This window comes from Apteryx rowi, unplaced genomic scaffold, assembly GCF_003343035.1.
Source record: "Apteryx rowi isolate R43461 unplaced genomic scaffold, aptRow1 scaffold_18, whole genome shotgun sequence".
NCBI classification, from domain to species: domain Eukaryota; kingdom Metazoa; phylum Chordata; class Aves; order Apterygiformes; family Apterygidae; genus Apteryx; species Apteryx rowi.
In genome coordinates, this window is record NW_020448085.1 from 1034190 (window position 1) to 1054184 (window position 19995).

The following is a 19995-nucleotide window of genomic DNA, read 5'->3' on the forward strand; positions in this document are numbered from 1 at the left end:
GGCCCCGCTGGGCGGCGGCGGGCGCGGAGCGGGGGCAAAAATCAGGAGCCGCCGTTCCGAGAAAAGAGCCCAGAGCAGTTTCTCTTTCTGCTTAAAAGCGAAAAAGTGACGTAGCGGAGGCGCGGCGGAGCCCCCCGCTCAGGGCGCAGCCCGAGGGGCCGCTGCTCGCAGGCCGGGGAAGTGCAGGTACCTGGCTGCACTTCTGGAAAAAGTGCTCCGACTAGTAAATAATTGCAGTTATCATTGCATCAGTTTAGTTTAAAGAGCTGACAAACCTCTCTAAACTCAAAGCACAATTAGTCATTAGGGTCTAGTTTTTCAGCACTGTTAAGCAATTTGTAACCCATTCCTTTTAATAGGGTTATGCATTACTTAACCGACACAGATGTCTTGAAAACTGAAACCGCTGGTTATGAAGCAGCAACCTTGTTCATTAGCTTCCACGATAGTCAAATCATCTATAAAAACAGTGTTTAATGGCCAGCCGATGAATAATCAATGTCTCACTTTTCATCCGAGTGTGAAAATGAGAATAATCTAATACCTCGTCCCTCTGGTAAAGCGCGAGGCCTTGGGTTGCGTTTCCATTCAGGGCTGATTTATAACCCAATGGAAACCTGATGTAAACATATGATCAATGAGTCCCATCATTGCTGATAATAACCCCCAACCGGCCCACTCCCTCATCTCCAAAGCCATCCCTTTAGGCTATTAGTTTCGTCCAGCTAATCCTCTCCACGATTTCTGCCTGCTGCTTTTACCTTGGCCATCCGTTCAGTCCAGCAGACTCAGAAGTAATTTTATACGCAGCAGAGAGCGGGTGGAATTGATTTTTCACTCAGTGCTCAGTTCCCATCTGAATAATTATCAATTTTACTGCCTCATAAAGGGAAGAGTCAAAATTTCAAATCAATTCAAAAGAGCTTCTGAGACTACAGAAACTGTGCATGAGAATAAAGGTCAAAGTTGTCAGTGACCTCGGGAGATGATGTCAGATATTAGTACACTGAGTAGTTGACATCAGAGGCACTCAATATGATATGACTAGTGCTAATGCAAATCATATTTATGCTGACTACTAGAGACCAGCCATTAATATTTAAAAGAGGATGTGAAAGCCTGCGTTCAAAATAAATATAATATATTCTACAGAATATGAAGTTAATAAAGACAGATCACCGCTTAGTCATACTCTGCAAATTGAAAGATTACTGCGTATTAACAGATAAAATATTACATGAAGGATGCCGCACATGCAAGAAAGTCCAGAGTCCAGGTTGCTATTCTGTCCTTCACATTCAAGTCCTTGTACACAGGCTACTATACTGAATAATCTGACATAACCAAACGCTGACTTCTTTGCTAGTTTCCGCAAAACTCCTATTAGACAAGTAAAACACGAGTACCGTGACAAGGAAATCGCATCATATTCTGATAATGATGTCAATAATAAACATTATTGATATTCTCACAATATGCTATATACTTTCAGGAATATATTAGTTACCATTAGTTACTTTTCACCTTCAATGAGAATAGTAAACAAATGACAGTAATAACTGTGTGATGACTGTAACGGTACATCAGTTTTTCTCCAAATGACAGCATACCTATTAGAAAAACACAAAGATAACCACAACAGCCACCTGCATTTTGATAACATCTTCTGTTTTTGTTAAAGCCTCCAGACTTGTGAAATGTGTCTCCTGAAATGGTGTCTTTGGAACTGTATCAGGAATCCAGGAATTCTTGTACATACACATGTTTAAATAGTTTACTGAAGTTTTAACGGAATAGGGCATAAAGTAAATTTGGAGACACGTAACTATTAACATCTTAATCTCACCATAATGCACTCGGGCTACAATAAACATGAATGAGCTGGGAAGGGTGAATCTTCCTAAGCACTGCAGCGACCACTTCCTTTTCAGAAGCGCCAAATTTAGTTTCTATTGTATTTACCTTTAGCTGAAAAATCCAACTATGAGTCACCTACTGCAAAATAAAATATTCAAACTCAATAGCAAACAGTCATTCAACTTACACATCTAACTACCAAAATGTGTGGTTCAATGCCATAAATTCATCTTCCTCCTAAAATATTTTAGAGAGTTTTCTCTACCATCTTTCTACAGAAATGTATTGGTGATCTCTCATACCTGATTTTATGAACAAAAATGAAACACAAATAAGAAGTTTTAAGATAGGAACATAGAGCAAAGTACAGTATCCATGCTTTTCAGCATGACGGAAAATATCTTCCATCTTTAGTCATCATGAGAACACAGCTGAAGCTGGTCAGGGTTGCATACCTGCTTATGGAGGTTCATTCTGTTACTAAATGGCCACCATTACCCTGGTGTTCAATACTATTAGGAAATCAGAAAAAAAACAGAAATTTAATGATTCACCTGCTGTAATACTTCTGGGTTCTGCTGCATGAAATGAAGCAATCTTTGTCCATCCTGTGAAACTGCTCTACATCTTACAGTCTTCTTGCCTTCTTTAGCTATGTGCTTGAAGAGGTAGGTAACAATGTAGTCTAAACTAGCGCAACAACTGGAGGAGACAATTGTATCTGCATTAAAAGAAAGAGAAGTTTTGAAATTGTTTCCATAAAAGAAAAATTAATAGTGATATTTTGTCGTACTCAGAGAGCTTAACTTTAGTAATCTTTCTGACCTTAGGCTAACTGATTCATCACCAAGACTATTTCTGATGAATGAAGTGACCAGCTCTGAAGATTACTTTTACACACAGCGGTATCAATCCTTCACTTCATGAGTGCCTGGATACCTCCATCTACTAAAAGTCCTATGAATTTTTGTGGGATCCTGTATGAATGCAGCCACTGCTCTGCATATTGAGAAGTGCATAGCGCGATTTTACTGGTATTCAGTTTCACATTCAGAAGACTCCAGATGCCTGAAAACTAAAATTCTGTTTTGATCTCCCTACTGAAGAGTCAAGGATAAATCAGAAGAGTTATTGTCCAGGTTTCTATCAAGTAGTATTTCTTAATGCTTCCCTGCCCCATGTAGCTTACAATCAGTACGTCAGACAGCAAACGATGAACCAGGGCCGTGAAAGGTAATAAAAAGGTGATCACAGAACAGGCAGTGGTTGCTTTATTTAACAGCTAACAATCAAGTAGGTCAAAATATATTAAGTACAGCTGGCAATGTAACAATGGTCACTGGCTAATATTTCATAAACGTCCCCAAAACAGAAATTCATGACAGCAAAGGATACTGTTGGAAAGCAGAAGCAAAAGCCACTTCATATCTTTACTTACTGTTTCTATACGTAACGGAGATTAAAAGCTTAAACCTACTTGCAGAGTAAACGTGTCTGCCTGATTTATGTAAGTTATTTTGTTGCTAGGTGTTGCCTGCTGTGCCGCTGCTGTGAAGGAGGATTCTGTTCACTTATATGCATCAGCATGATGAGGATAATAGTGTTTTGGTCCTTGTTGCTCATGCACTCGCCTTTCCTCTTCCTCTTGAAAATAGTAGTGCAGCCCTTCCCCCTTACCAGCTGCTGTCTCCTTCTGGCCTGACACCTGAGAGACTTCTTGGACCCATGAACAGTGGCTGCAACTTTAACATTTGCAACTGTGATCTCTCTCAGCTCCAGTTTTGTAGTTTTGGTTAGAGACGGATTTTTAAAGAACTGCTAGTTCCTCACGACACCAACACCAGCCAAGCTCTGTGTACACATTCACTGCTTTACTTTGCTGAGTGCACGGTTTAGCCATAACTGAGATTCTCTGCAATTGCAAACACCGTATCCAAATGAGAGGAGCATTTAGGACTCTATCCTGTTTCCACCGACTTCAGCTAGAACTTCTCCAGGCCCTTTATAGTTCACAGTATTTATTTTAGATGGGCCACTGGAGTAAGAGATGTGTGGGGGTTGCAAAAGGAATTAAACTGTTAAAATGCTCATTTTGAGGGAAAAGGGATTAGAAGGATCCAATTAAATGTACCTTGAATTCTTTAAACTACGCTAATTTGGAGGCCTGCCAACCTTGCAGTGTTCATTTAAACACATCCCTCTAGACACTGAAGTATTTTGATCTGTGTCTGTTTAACTCCTTAAGCTCTGTGCTGACACTGTTAACTCTTTGCCACCTAAAAACTAATTCTGTTTTTCTAAGAGCATTTTGAAATAAATACTGAGAAAACATTTACAGGCAAGCCAGCTACAAATGGACTCCTAAGACTTGATTCTCCAAAGCATCTGGCTGACTTACAGCAGGAGGTTAAAGGGATCTAACAGCTCACGGAAGTCAGCTAGGATGTCTTGACTCTGTCTCCACTGGACCAAGGGACTTCCCACGACTGAATTCAACAGAGCAGGATCTTCGAAAACGTTGCCTGCACCAGGCTGAGTTCAAAGCTACGATTCTCGCCACAGCAGATGGCAGAATCTGGCGCTCATTGTGCTCGCAACTAAGAGAGTCCTGCATATAAACTAGAAATGCAATTCATGGTGGAATTGAATCACCATCAATAACAACAAGTGAGATATTTGAAAATACATATTTCATAGGAGGGCTCTGCTGTATTTCTAAACCAGTGCTTAACTCTATTTCTTTTTAAATTGAATAATACAAAGTAAATCACTATCATCAGTTTACGAAACAGCAGTAGTTCTAAACATGCTGATACTGTACAAGTAGATATTTTACATTCGACAGTAAGTGATTTTAGCAGGACAGCAGACAGGTCTATGCTATCATTTGCTCATGAGAATCTGATATGAGTGTTAAGAGCTACTTAAATTTACCCATAACTATATATCAAATATGCTTCTCTATGCTCATTTTTTCTTTTGATTGCAAGGATATAACAGACAGGGAGCGTCAAGCAAACTCCCTTGAATGACTCTTCTGGGCATGTGGAACCTTGTGGTGGAGCAGAATAGCTTCTCACTAAATCTTAATGAGACAAGCCAGCCAACCAAATAAATAGAATAAAGTGAAACAAGGAGCTACTAATTCTAGGCTATAGAGAGAAGAAATGGATGGAAAAGATAGACTAGAGAGAGTAAAAAAGACACTGAGATGAAAGCTTAGATAATCAGGAAAAAATGCAGTCAAACCAAGTTTCTCACTTCCAGTCAGCTCTTATTATCTGTGAGCTAATTTGGGGGGTTTTTAAGCAAGCAGACTGTGGTCACAGAAGATGCCAAAACTAGCTCCATGTGTGTCAGCAGTGTGGCTCCAGTAATAGTTCAGTACAACTTTGTTCATACCAAACTGGGCTCATACCTGCTGGCTAGGTAGGTGCTGGTGGTGGGGAGGTGACAAGGCTGATGACTCTGGGCACCCATCAACATCATCATCGACTGGCCCTTTTTGTTTTCTTTTTCTCCAGCGTGCATTCATTTTATGCTTTTAGGGCTGAATTAACATGCACTTTTTTATTATCTGTGTGTTTTTGCCTTATGTAGGTAATCCCAAGCAGCCATTAGCTCAAGTAACTGAATATTGAGTATGTATGTTATGTTATCAAAAAAAAAGTCAACAAAAAACCAAACAACTTGAGGATGCCTTTTGGTCTTAACAACATGACAACAGCATGCTGAAAGGGAAATTGGTTTTGAACAGTTTGATGACATTACTGAATCGCTGCAAATTAAAAGATTTTGGGCTGTTTTTCACATAAAGGTAAGGAGAGAGAGTTAAGTGGTATTTTCCCTGTCCATCAATTTCTTACAGTTCAATACCAGTATTATTTGCCTTTGAGACTAAACCTGGAAAGTAAATGGATTTAGCAATTTAACTTCTAAATTAGGCAGCGAGACAGAAAAAATGTTTTCCTTTTTCCTCAATGAATAGCATACTGTACTATTAATCATATGAGAATTAGAAAAGCTTCACAGAGATTAGGGTGACAACATGCCAGGCAGACTACATTAAAAGGCTCTGATCCACTGAGTCAGCTGTGGAAAAGCCAGGTAAACACTTTAGAGGAGAACTATTGGAGTGTTTATCCTCACAAGAAAGCTCAGACGAGGACTTCCATTACAGCTGATTTACTGCTAGGGGCTTCCTAAGGAATACATATTATTTCGCAGGATTTCTAAACTGTGGAATCAAGCAAGGTATGTATTCAGAAACAGAATGCACATTCCTTAGAAATAAGGATTTGGGGAATGTTTATCCTAGAGCTGATTGCAATGCGAGCCTCAAAGGTTTCGCATATGTGAAGGGCATAGGGGAAAGTCAGATACCCTCTTCCATGAAACAGGAGTGATCTCTTGGTATTTAATTTCTAAAATAAAAAGCTATTTCATAAGCATTTCTGAAAATGACTTGTATGTTCTAATCAGTTTAAAACACAATTCCCCTTCAGATGGCTTATAGCCCTGACTCTACTATTAGGAGGAGATGGTTTTTTGTGGCATTGATACAGTTCAGTGAAAAAAGCTACACTGGGTTACACTTGCCCACTTACCAAGGGCATAAGGATGTATGTGACAAATTAATTCATAAGAAATACATTTTTATTTCACTGTCCAACAGTTGGAAATGCCCCGGATACCAAGATTTTCAAAGGAATCAAAGTTTTAGAAGTATAAATCTTAAGCAAATGCAGTGACAGATAACTAACTCCCATGATGATGATAAAATCTGTATTAAGAGCTAAACACTCAACAAGTAATTCATCTGGACAAGTCATTAAAAGAGTGTGGAAAACTACTCACTTCACTACACAAATAAAATTTTTTGAACACAAAAGATGAATTTAATGGCTTACATGAATATCATGTACCAAACCTTCAGTAAAGTTAGATGAAGTTAAAAAAAAAAACTTAAACACTTTGTTTTAGTCTCCTACAACATTTGTATTTGTTTTAAGTGATGTAGGTATATTAAGTAAAGGCAAACTAAAGGAGTCCATTGATTAAGAAAGTCTGTGGGCTTAGGGAACATGAAAAAAATGAGCTGTTAAAATTTCTGTTGATACTTTTATCAGAAGAATATCAGGAGTTCAAATCAATTGAAGTTTCTAAGAAAACATCTACATTCCTAAAAATTAATAATTCTTCATGATGAAACTCCTAAACACCTAAAACACAAAAGTTTTAAACTACAATTTGAAATACATACTTTTCTTACCCTCCCCCACCTCCTTGAGTGAGAGGAGAAACACTTTTTGAGGGAAAAACACACCACATCAATGCTGAAGTGTGTATAGCTTTTACATTTTCTTCTCTCTCTTTTGCATGAATCCAAATTGGGTTTCAAAGAGATTGTTAAAGTAAAGTTGGTATGTTAGTGAATTATTAAAATGAATATAGCCAATATCTCAAATGGAAGAGACGTAATGTGGAATAATAACAGAGATGACGAACACAGCTTGCTAAACTGGTAGCTGTCAGTCAAGCCAACCTTCAGCGCAATATATTCATTTGTGAACAATAAACAGGCAGACTCACAGCAGAACCATCCTACAGGCAGAAATTGCTGTACCATCATTATATACGACAAAGCACTCAAAATATTTGGGGGAAGATGGATTTCAGCATTATATAATATAATGACCTGAATACTTCTTTACTACTGTTGCTTAGCTATTCACTTCCCATTTGCTCTCTAAGAATGGTTTCCCTCTTGCAGCAGGAACTGCTGAATGTGTTTGCCATAGCAAATGCTTTGTGAGTCTCGGTGCATTCATGCATTCCTTTGGGGCTTGACTGACACTTGGCGGTAATGAGAAACACTAGCTATTACAGAGAAACATCTATACACACAACTGTTAGACATTCCCATTTTTCTCTTAATACACCACCCTAATCAGTGAAGACTACTGTAAGGTTTTAGGCAGCTTCCCAGTCAAAAAATTTATAAATGCATGATATTCTTATGTGATCAAAATGTAACTCATTTATTTTTTCTTCCCCCAAATGCCCTGTCTTCTTCTCCATATCCTAAATGAATTTTAACTATCCCCTCCCCAAATAAAACTTTCAGACAGTAATCTGGTAAAAAGAGTACATTAAACAGTGCAAAACAATTAAATGACCTGCAATCAGACTGCTGCGTTTTTATCGTTATTCAAAGTATGCTTCTTTTACACCGATTCCACTCTAAAGTGGAATTACATTCAGGAAGTACTGAATAATTAAAAAAAATCAAGTTTCTTTTTTCTGCTGATAGAGATATCTAAGTTTCTCAAATCATACCCTACCTGTGCAGAATAAGCACTATTTATACAACAGCTATGCCAATCAAATAAAAGCAATGCCCCGCAGATTCTTGTACGTATAGAATCACAGAATCGCAGAGGTTGGAAGGGACCTCTGGAGATCATCTAGTCCAACGCCCCTGCTCAAGCAGGGAAATATACTAACACATTTTACTGAGTTTCGCTGAAAATCTCTCCATTAACTTTTGGAGTTACAAATAAATCTTAAGTATCTATTCCTTGAATTCTTTCTTTAGCTGAGTTTAAGTAATTCTTACCTAGTGCAGTTAGTCCTTCAGATATTGAGGTAAGAATATAGATTAGGACATGGGGTTCTAGGCTGGTAATGAAACTCATATGATCTTGGGTCAGACATTCCAACAGCGGGTAGTAGGCCTGGCTTAGTTTTCGATATTGCTGAAAAAGAAAGTATACATTGATAGTAAATACGGGTGTTGACAACATTAACAGCCGATAGAAAAATTATTTTACATATTTTTTATCATGTGATCAATTCTAATCTAGCCATTAAATCCAGACCTTTTTATAGACAAAATATTTTCTGTTTTATGGTATATTTCTACTTTTCAAATTTCCCACAGAATATAAGCTCACTATTAGTCTAACATAAACCCTTTGTAATACCATAACAGTATCAGTCTAGCAAAAGCAGCCCACCACGGTGCTCAGGGCTTCAGTTTGACAGGACGGCAGCCGGCAGGAACCTCGGCAGGAAACCTTGTTGAGATTTATCACAGATTTCCCCAAAGCATCTCCGAGATCCACCTTTGTACGTCAGCCTGCTGACTGCCAACAGGCTCCGTGCAGGCAAAGGCACCTGCCTGAACCCATTGCCACAATCAGCATCCTGCTCTTAACAACCCTTATTTAAGGCATTTATTTTGGGAATTGCTAGTAAAGTGCCAAATGTGTATATTTTACTATAGAGCCAATACACTGATTTGGTCTGAGAGCAACTTTTCCAGTTCTAAGGGCTGTCTTTTTTGTGGCAGGCACAAATCTGGGTATTAACCACCTCTAACTATCTAGCTTGTCCCTTACTGCGAGAAAATGGCAGTTCTGAACAAAAACAGCATCAAGAAAGTGTCACAGTTCAAATTAAGGCTGATAGTGCACAAGACTGGCTGTCTTCCCACAGAGAAGTGAAAACATGGAGTCAAGACAGCAAAATAGTGTACTTTAGTTTTAAAGTTTTTGATTTTGCAGAAAATCTTGCAGAAAGTTAAAAATCTTGTAGAAAATACACAGTTACAATTTACAGATTGAAACTAATTGCAGAGCAGCTGAATCTGTGAGGATGCTTTCCAGTGCACCCAGGTAATTTAAATAGGTGTACAACCATAAAAAGGGACAGAATTTGGCTTTTCGCTTTTTCAAAACAAGCGTACTGAAAATTCTGGAAACGCTGCAGTCTCATATGCAGTTCTATCATACCTGCATTTTAGATGTCGCTATATAAATAAATTCAAGTAATTGGACTGAAAACTGCGTTTGAGCTGTTCTAGATCCCTCTGTCTCATTATAACAATACAAAGTCTGTGGTGGTGTTATTTCACATTTCACGTAAAGACTCCCAAGATGAGTAATTGCTTACTAGCAAGTCACTGTGGGATACTGAAAGCAGCATTTTGACAAAGGCCTGAAGTACATTGTCAAAGTGGTTGTCCCCGTACAACTTGAAGACGCCAAAGCTGACATAATTTCCACATAAGGCAGATTTGAGTGCAGAGTAACAGATGGAAATGCCCTTGAGTTTCAACGGATAAACCTGATCTTTTGACAAAGTCCCAAGAGAGAGGATCTGATTACCTGTTTTCATAAAAAGAAAGAAAAGAAAGAAAGAAAGAAACTTATATAAGCGGCTGAAAATCTACAATATTTTGATGGCACTATCTAAATTAATTTTTTTATTTGTCTTTATTTTCATTAATATTTGCAAGAAGATTTGTTTCTGCAGTTGATGTAAAAAGATTGGTTAAGTAGGCATGACTAGAGCTTAAAAGCAACCAAAGATTAGAATGCAAAAATAAAAATATAAGCTACGGAATTCCCATTATTGATTTACACCCATGACTGGGTCTTTTAGCTTGAATTCCTTAATCTGAACAGAGTAGCAACACATGGTTTTATAGTTTCGCATGCTGTAGCATAGCCTAGTTTTGATCCATTACCATGAAGGTCTCTTGGGATGGTTGCTGATGTATACACACACTTAATATATCCCTCAGAAAACAAATATGACCATTACAAAAGCCTCTATTTTACCAGTCACAGATGGGAATGACTTTAATTAAACTCCATGTTTATAATGTAAAAATTGCAGCTAACTGTAAATATTTGCTGTTGCTATTAACAGGCAACAGTGACTTTTGGCTCTGCTGCGCGGCAGCACAGTAGATCCCTCTGCAACCTTCCATACCAATCTAACTGTTCATAAGGCCTCATGACCAAGTTTTCTAAGCATCTTGTAATAATTTAATGCTCATCCTCACAACACCCCAGAGTTAGTCTGTCTTCATGACTAAAATGTGTTTTTATAACCTGAAGCAATTAATGAAAGAGAGCTAAAATACTGGAAACGAACACAGCAAAGATTAAGCACTTAAGTTCTATCATGAGGCAGCCTCATTAGGTCAGCCCCAACTGACGTTGCCCTTGGCAAGCCCGGCTTGCGCTGAAACCAAGTGCCTGCTCCTGCACTCTGTTATTACTCAGCAGCAGCTCATGCTTGTTAACTAGACAAAAACGACACGTAACCTTGCATTTTTAAAAGTATTCTTACAAATAAAAGCACAAGAGTCTACAGATCATATGCTCAACTCACCTGCTTTTGGTATCTAACTTCGCTGTTGTGACTATTGTGACACCTTGGCTTAAGGAGCAACAAGTGAAATGGACTATTCACCATTTAAAACCCCAAACGCTGCCAGCTCCAAGAGGTAGTTATGACAAATAAATTTTGCTTCTCTAATAGGCTATTCAAACATGCCCCTAAAAATCTTACCCGAGATCGCCTAGAAATCACAGCGGTGAATTGGGGAACTGAATCCGAGGCCTCACAGAAGCCACAGAATAACAGCCAAAACAGTGAATCGCTTTCTCCCTTACTTGGTTGGCTACTAAACAGTGGTGTGGCAACCTTAGCAATTACTATTAGTGTCCATTCAGAACTAATGTTTAAACTGACAAAAGCACAGGAACATAATATTGTCTAATACATATTAAGGCCTGATACAAAACTGGGTCTCCCCACAGCTTTCCTTTCCACCCATGCAAATTGCCATGCGCAGATCATACACCTCCCTTACTTTCATTCTTTTTTCTTCATGTTACTGATTACCAACAAGGAAGAATTTACATTTTACACTTTGAAAAATGAGATGGAAAACCTTGTTTCTAAGCATGCAACCCATCAAAATATTACCCATTTGGTATAGCTTAATGCAATATCATAAAAAGGATAGTTATCGTTTAAAACATTAATGTTCTTCATCACTTTTACCTAATACAAGGCAGCATATCTGGCAGATTGTAAAGGAAGAGTACACTAGTATAATAAAAAGACGGGAGTCCAATCAGGGAATTACTTAGAAGTAGTAGCTGAGGCCTACAAGAAGTGGGAACGGCATCACTAGAACTACGGAAGACAGGAGAAGAATCAAATAGCTAGGAAAGATGCTCATTTACGATGAAACTTGAGTTCTCTTGATATCAAAAGTTTTAATTTTTATGAATGAAAATAAAGAATTTTGATGATACTGTAAATGATACTGTAAATGGTCATATAAGTACCTCCGCTCTACTGAATAGTGTAGTCATGAACACAGTGTGCAGAGGCTGCCATCCCAGTGACTCCCACTGGATGGAAATTCCTTCCAAATGGGGTTAAATCCGTTACCTTAAAAATTACCTCAAGCCAAAAGACTGTCTTTAAAAAGTAGAACACATCAGAAAAAGATGATCATCTTCTCATGTACCTGGATAGTGTTTATTGTAATACTTTATATTATCCAGAGATTACATTTGAATAAAATTAAAATAAAAAAAGATAAACTCCTTTTAGCCTCCTACAGTAACCACTTTGGACATCCCAGCCATGTCATCTGAATTAGCCTCAACCTTTTTGAGGAGACTTACCCTAGTAAATGAGAAAATCAGTGAATTTCAAATTCTGGGAAAAAATTCAATTTTGTCTGTGAGATAAAGTGGGAAGGAGCACACTTTTTTTTTTTTTTGAAAGCCACAGTATAAACAGTGTACCATTTTTACGACAAAAGACAAAAAGACAAAAGTTTCATAACCTGACCTTATTTGGTTTTCTCCACTGCTAAATCCTCAGTTGCAAAGCTGAACTTAAGTAATACAACTGTGTATCTGGCTTCAGAAAGAAGGCAAGGCAAAGTCCTAGACCCACGGCAAGGAGAGCCTTCAAGTTCATCGCTGAGCTCTCCCAGGGCAGCACCACGGGGTCCCAGCTCCTTGAAGCGCTCGGTAAAATATGCAACACCAGATGGAAAGAGCTCAGGAGTTGTCAATGCAGCAATTAGCTACTTAATATGGAAATTAATTGGAAGTCAGTGGAAAAACCAGAATGCTGAGGAAAGAGGTGGAAGGAAACTAGGACTACCATAGCCTGGGAACACAAAGGCTGGCGGGTACATGCTAGTGCAGAGCTGCCATCATTTTTATTACTTCAGAAAAAAACTACTCTATCATTAAAACTTTAAATCCATTTATCAGCATAACATCTTCAATATTGGAAGGCACAAACCCCGCTGCCCCACCCTGGGCAGGGGCAGCAGAAGGGGAGATCAGTGCCTAGCCCTCTAGTAAAAACCTGGAGAAGAATTTGGGATTAGCGCAAGATAAAAAGCTGCTTTTTGCAAGTGGATAGTGTCCACAGAGAAGTGTTCTGCGTTCGTGGGCTCATTTTAAAAGAGCCTAGGAGTAGGAACAGTTGATTTCAAACCAGCAGCAGAGGTGAAAGCCCTTGTGGTCCCTGTTACCAATGCCCCAAGCCACCAACCTATGATTCAATGGAGATAGTGCTAGAACAAAGACTAGCGCTTTAGCATTAGTTATTGAAAAAAATACCAAGTATGGTGCTATGCCTGACTACATAAAAAAATGATCTAGTTGTAACATTTAGCAGGAGCTTCAGGGGAATATTTTCACACACCACGAATACTACTGAACATAAACTAATTTAGTGAGGTACCTGGAAGCAGGTCAAGAACAGCTCCTCAGCCATGGAGGATCTGTTTACATTCATAATCCTTGTAGTTGAGGACCAAAATACATTTTTATTCATTTCTATTGTTAAAAGAAACAATTTAAAGAAATGAAATCAATGTAATAATGATCTTTTGCCTGCAGAATTTAAAAATTATGTTTGAAATTCACAGTTCTTGTCAAAATGAAAACTCTGTAGAGACTAATCAGGGAAGTTCTGGTGTCACTACCGAGTGTTAAAAGTAAAATAAAAAAATCCAACTTACACCAAATTCTTAAGGCTCTCTGCACAGCATATTCCCTCCTCCCTCCCACACGCGGGAGCACACCAGGACGGGCACCTTCCCTTTCCCTGCCTTCCTAATTGCTTCTACAGCAGCAGCTATCAGACAAATATCATTAGCTTCTGGCTGAGTTGCACTGCAGCAGGGCCTGTTCTACAGCTCAGTCCAATAAGCAGTATTTATAATAATACAACTAAACCGTGTCTTAATGTGTGTGAATTGGATGGAAGCTAAAAAAGGACTTTGGTGAGCTTAAACAAAGGTTGTGAAAATTTATCGTATTTATAGGGAAAAATTTATATTGTGTCTTCCTCCCTTTCATATTTTTTATTATTCACTGCTGCCCCATAAAGATGGTTTTGAACATACACTTTCCTGGCATTTAACATGTTAGGGCAGAATAAGGAAGTGGCCATACATAAAAAACAAAAGTAAAACATGAATCAAAGATGAGAGATAGCTTCACAACTAATTTTTTAAAGCTGCCACAACAACAAAACATGCGTAAAATCTCTCAAATCAGCACTACAAGCAAGCACAGAGCCAAGATAAATTTGCCAAAAAAAAACAGGTTATGAAATTTGAGTCCCTGATGAAGAGCAATATATTGTGGAACAACGATCGTGAAAGCAAGGAGAGGAGACGAGCACTAACTGAGAACAGTGAGCACTCCACTTTTAAGCTAAGCTGCTGATTAAAAATACCTATTATACAGCAAGAATCAGTTTAACCAAAAATTGGAAAAAGAACTGTTATCTTACTAAGTTGCTAGCACTGAACGGATTACCCCACTAAGTTTCAAAATACGTGTTCGAGAAGCAATTTAAAGCTCATTAGAAATAATTGTGTCTGGCTACTGGAAAATGTGGTAAAATGTAATCCACATCCAAATGCTACCTGGGCTGCGCGAGCAGGAAATTGTTTTGTGCTACTGTGGCTAACCTCATCGCTGACCTTGAGCAGTAACTGCTCCAACAGCTGAAAGCTGAAGCAAAATTAAAAACTTACATCAAAGTATATCATGACAGAATGCAGATAAATAAAAACAGCATATTGAAAATATTATTTTTATGTCAGTCTCCTATAACGAAAGGGAAGAGGTTTACTAAAATGTAAAGAAACCACAGAACATGAAATAGATGGTCCCAAGATGCACCGAAACATCATTCCTGTACAACTGGGAGTCCAAAGACACATAGCAAGGAGAGTTGTCCGTACAGATTTAAAAGTGAAATATACTGGGGATGAGGAACGGTGGACTCCACTATTCCAAACCCTTTCAATTTTCTCCTCTCAGTTGTTTCTTTTAAGTCACTCTCCCACTACGTCAGGCTGGCTCTAGCCCTACCAGCCAAGACTCACCACCTTTGGCCGAGCAGCTGCACAGCCCCAACATGGAGAAGTGACTACCTGCACCCTGCGTCCGGCCGTACAACTGCAACGCAGAGCATCCACAGAGACACCTTAGTCGGAATTTGTCACCAGCGCTGTATCAACGTCAGTGATAAATCAGCCCAAGGTCAGGACACACTGGTACCACCCTGAACACAAGGCAGGATCTGTTAAGCAGAATTAAGCACTCATCGAGGTGCTACTTTTCAGAAAACAATTCGTATTTTAAATTTTATTCACTGTCAATTGAAGCTGCTTAACATGCCTTAAAAATAGGCATTTTGGATTTTTTCCTGTTTTGCACCAGAGCATTAGAAATCACTATCTACCAGTCTAGAGAAGGAAAAAAATGTGTATACTTAGTCTGGAGTAAAAAAGAGAATTCAGCATCCATACTCACACGCACACCTATCCACAGTGCACAAAAAAACAGTTCAACCCCTTACCTCCTCCACACCAAGGACAAATTCTACAGAACACAGGGATAGTAAATGGAGGTTCTAGTCGTACATAAATGGGCATCACAAACTGCAGCCAAAATTAAGATGAAAAGAAAGCGCCATACTCCAGTCTACCAAATGCTTGTTTAGAGAAGCTATTTCCATTTAAAGAACAGTACAGGAGAGAGGATTTACAGAGAACAAATCTGCACAAAAAATAAACTCCAGAAGATTTTCATCACCTGGAGAAGGTCCCATTTGCACAAAAGTATCTGCATGTTATCCAAAACTGCCTTGATCAGTGTTGTCCAGATTTAGGAAAATCAACTGTATGACAATAATCACTAGCGAACTGTTGGTTCGATGTTTTTGAAAAAAAAATGATGTTTTGATGTTGGTGAAAAAAATCACCTGATACCATCCTGCTTCTGTTACTAATTCCTTGTCTGAGCGCTGACAGGACAGAGATATATATCAGACCACATTTTAATTTATCTATAGATCTGCAGATCAAGAAGATTCCAGGTGCACCTAAGCCATAACTGGAAATTTTCTTATTGTTTAGTTTGTTGCCAGTGAAATTTCCAAGAATAACTAAGCACTTTTTTTTTCTTTTTTTAAACACGCTCTGTACATCATTATACATGAGAGAGAAGTAGGGAAAAATCCTGCACTAAGGTGAATGTAAACTGCACTTACCCAAGGAAATCACAGCACAATTAAGCCACGTTTCTGTTAATTATTCTGTTTGCGCGTGACGTTCTTGGAAGAGGTGGTGGCTGGGGCACCCCTGGGCGGGGGACACAGCTCTCGGGGGGCGCAGCACGGCCAGCCGCAAGCCTGGCACTGCCGCGGTGGCTGCCACCACGGGCGAATGCAGCCAGGCCGCCCGCCCGAGCGAGCTGGGCACTTCGCCGGGACGGGGGCGCACGGCGCACGGCTTCTGGCAGCCTGTTACGGCAGCAGATTAAGTGAAACCTCGAGCGAAAGGAAGGACTTGTCCCGCCAGGACAGCGCGAGGAAAGGACGAGCCGCTCCCTTCCGCTTCTCCCTTCTGCCTCACATCGTCACTTGGAGGTTTGTGAGGTTGGGAAGGCAATCGGTGAGATTTCGATTGAACCTGCTTTGAGTTTCAAAAGTCTTTCTGAGCTTCTTTAAGGAGCTCGCTACGAGCAGCAGATGTATACAAACGTCTCGGCTCTCGGTAAAATAAATAAGCGTGTGCTTTGTTGCCATCTCCTGACATTTATTATGTATCTTCGGTTTCTATTTTTGCTCTAATGTTTCAGCTGTAAAATCATGTTTAATGTGTGTCAAGTTTTGCTTGACAATAATTTAAGTTTCCAGCTCAAAAAGTTAAAAACTGAACCCTAAAGGATTGGAATGCATAGAAGTATTCATTCTTTTAACTGAATCACACAATTTTTCAGATTGTGGGGCTGGAAATACCGCTTGAGAACATAGTAGTGACTTTTATGACCATCATTTGGTTTACTTGTTTACCTTTCCCCAGACCTCCGCCAAGGTTACATATGCTTAAAAGACAAAAATACTTTAAAAGAGTCATAGAATACTATGGATTACAGTTTTACACCTTCGAAGCATAATTCAGGTATTAAGGTTTTCAGAAAAGCATTTGAAATTAACATAGATTCATTTAATATCAGTATTTTTATAGGGATTTGCATGTTCAAAAGATCACACAGAACTAAAGCAATGACTCTGTACAAAAGATTTCCAAACGATTTCCATATCTATTCTATACCCCAGAATGGAAATCTCAAAAAGTGGTAATTGGCGATAAATGCTGAAAATTTTTAATAGCAACTACTCAAAGCTGATTAATTGTAGCATCTCGAAATACTTATAATGGGCAGTAAAACCTCTCACTAAAGAGAAAACTTGAACAATTTTTCCACTTGTCACACCTGAGTAGTGGAAAGATCACTTCTATGATCTAGAGCCCTTTCAGAAACTGATGATAATAGGAATGTGCTTTAAAATTAAACTAAAAAAACCCCCAAACACCAACAGCCTCCTCCCCAAACAGGAATCACTTACGATTCTGAATAAAGAAATCTCTCTCAAAAAGGCATCGATGGAAAATACACAAACATTGAATGGAAGTTTTCTTCCACCTCCACATCTTTCCTCCACTTTTAGTAGTCCTTTCACTTCTATGACCCACATCTCCAAACAGATGCCACAGATCCCTACGTGCTTTTCGGGAAAAGCATCATTTAACAAAGAGGGCAATAGGTGTTTGGATATAGGCTTCAACAGGCTCCACAGCTCTATTGCTTAGCTTTAAATCTTAAATCTGCACTGTCCCAAGATTTCCCGAGAACACATAATCAAATTCTAGCATGAGCCAGAAAACATCAGGTCTTCATGTACATGAGCTGCCAGTACTTTAGGGCTGACAATTTTCTGAATCTCACATATACACCATAAAAGCTGCATTTAAGAGCAAAAGGTTTCTTTAAGAAAGTGTTTTGTAGACATGAGTTATGAATGAAACACGCTGAAGCCAACTATTGTGGCTTACTCAGCAAGGTTTAGAAACTGGATGCTGACAACCAAGACGAATGGATGACCAGTGAAAAGCTATCTTTTTCATCAGGGCAGAAAGGATAGCATGAGGAAAAGGGGGTAAAAAGGGGCACCCCACCCCCAACAACAAAAACAAACAAACAAAAAAAACAATGCAATGGGACCAGGAGCCATAAGACAAGGGAACTCTAAGCAACATCACAACTATATTTCTTTTTTTTAATCATCAAAAGAAAGCTTACAGCAATGAAGTGCAAATTAAATACAAAGCTGACAGCAACTATTATTACAGTCTAAAAGTTCACCTTACATGGGAAGTTCCTTACATGGAAAACTTGGTTTTTATTTTGTTTAATCACTCTAATAGATTTACCCAAGAACACAGTCAAAAAACTGTGGCACCATACTCTTTGGTATACTTGAAAAAGAAACAGAGAAATGATTTTGTAAGAAGTGAGAGTTATTTGGGTATAAATTCTTCTGCCATAAGTAAATGCTTTATGCATTCTGCATATACTGTTTGCCTGCCTTACAGATCAAATGCAAAATTACATTTGAAGTTTTTCATACAGGCAGCCATGTAACACTTGCAATTTCCAGCCCCCAAGTGCAACCTGAATGCAGTAATAACAAATTTGATGCACCAGTTTTCTTTCTTCAAAAGTAACAGGACACTTATGAGTCATTTATGATTTACGATTCTTCCTGTTTATACAAACTACAAATGAGGTCGCTCTACCAAAACTTGGTAATGTTCCTTTCAAAATATTTACAATGCAAAATCACAAGCTACAAAATTATTTGAAGTCTAATATAAATAGTCGGTGTCAAAGACCTGTTGCAGCTGCATGCATGAGTGGGAGTAGTAAAATGGAGCAACTTATTATAAACACTTTTAACAGCGCTCTAGGGTAAAGCTGTTATGGTCCTATTATGTTTTGGAACTGCTGGAATATAATTTGAATACATAAAATCAACCTACACCTATCAATCAGTAGCCTAGATCAAACACCCTGTGCGTATTTGTACCTTTGCCGACATATATTTACAGTTGCTAGAAGACATGCACACAAGTCAGAAAAATGATACAAGCAACAGTGATGCATGAATGAAACCTCATCTGTGAATGCAGATGAGCTCCAAAGGCCTGGACCAAAAAAGCTGTGTGCTTTATAAAGGGACGATACTCCCTGTAACACATCACAATCCTGCTCCATATTCCACAAATCCATCAATGCTCAGAAATATAGCTAACAGGATTTTTATATCACAAGGCAGGCAAAGAATTACACTGCAGAGAAAACATTAATGAATACCTACCATACGTACAAATCATTTTACTAGCTTCTCTGAAGAGAAGAATTCCATTTGGAGATGATACATCAAAATTTAAACGTTGCGATCTAAAAAATAACAGCAAAAATATTCAGATGGTCATTGAAGCAGAAACCTGCAATGGATTCATTCCTAAAACAAACAAAAAAATGTATTTGCTGATTACAAAGCACAATTATTTGATAAACTAATTCTAGGTTTCAGTCCAATCAGACACACGCTACAGTTATCTAAATATATTGCCAAAAAATGATCGTGTTTGTACATGGTTCAGAAGAATGCTACAATGCTTCCATCGTCCAAGCAGTTAGGCTATACTTTTACCCTTGCTTCTGCATCTGGCTTGCTTTTAAAATCAGCTAATCCCCACTGCTTATTCTGCTACGTAAAATCTGTGGCAATTATAAGCCAGTTCTCTGAGTGTAAATGGTAACATACGCTTTTTATGAACATCCAGACCTGAAGAAGATTGCACCATGTTCCCTCACCTGGTGCAAATGTATTAGCAAAGCCCGAAAGAACCATTTTATTCCCAATCTG

The 19995-nt window shown here is 38.7% G+C and overlaps 1 protein-coding gene across 1 annotated transcript in view; it reads right to left on the reverse strand.

The window, feature by feature from the left end:
• The window catches only part of RANBP17 (RAN binding protein 17), a 164836-nt gene that overhangs the window by 22997 nt on the left and 121844 nt on the right, over positions 1-19995 (reverse strand). Inside the window, exons 21-24 of the mRNA XM_026061315.1 lie at positions 19441-19523; positions 9814-10028; positions 8477-8615; positions 2412-2578 (exon numbers count right to left, since the gene is read on the reverse strand). Of these exons, the coding sequence (XP_025917100.1) occupies positions 2412-2578; positions 8477-8615; positions 9814-10028; positions 19441-19523 (604 nt within the window). The remainder of the gene's footprint in view (positions 1-2411; positions 2579-8476; positions 8616-9813; positions 10029-19440; positions 19524-19995) is intronic.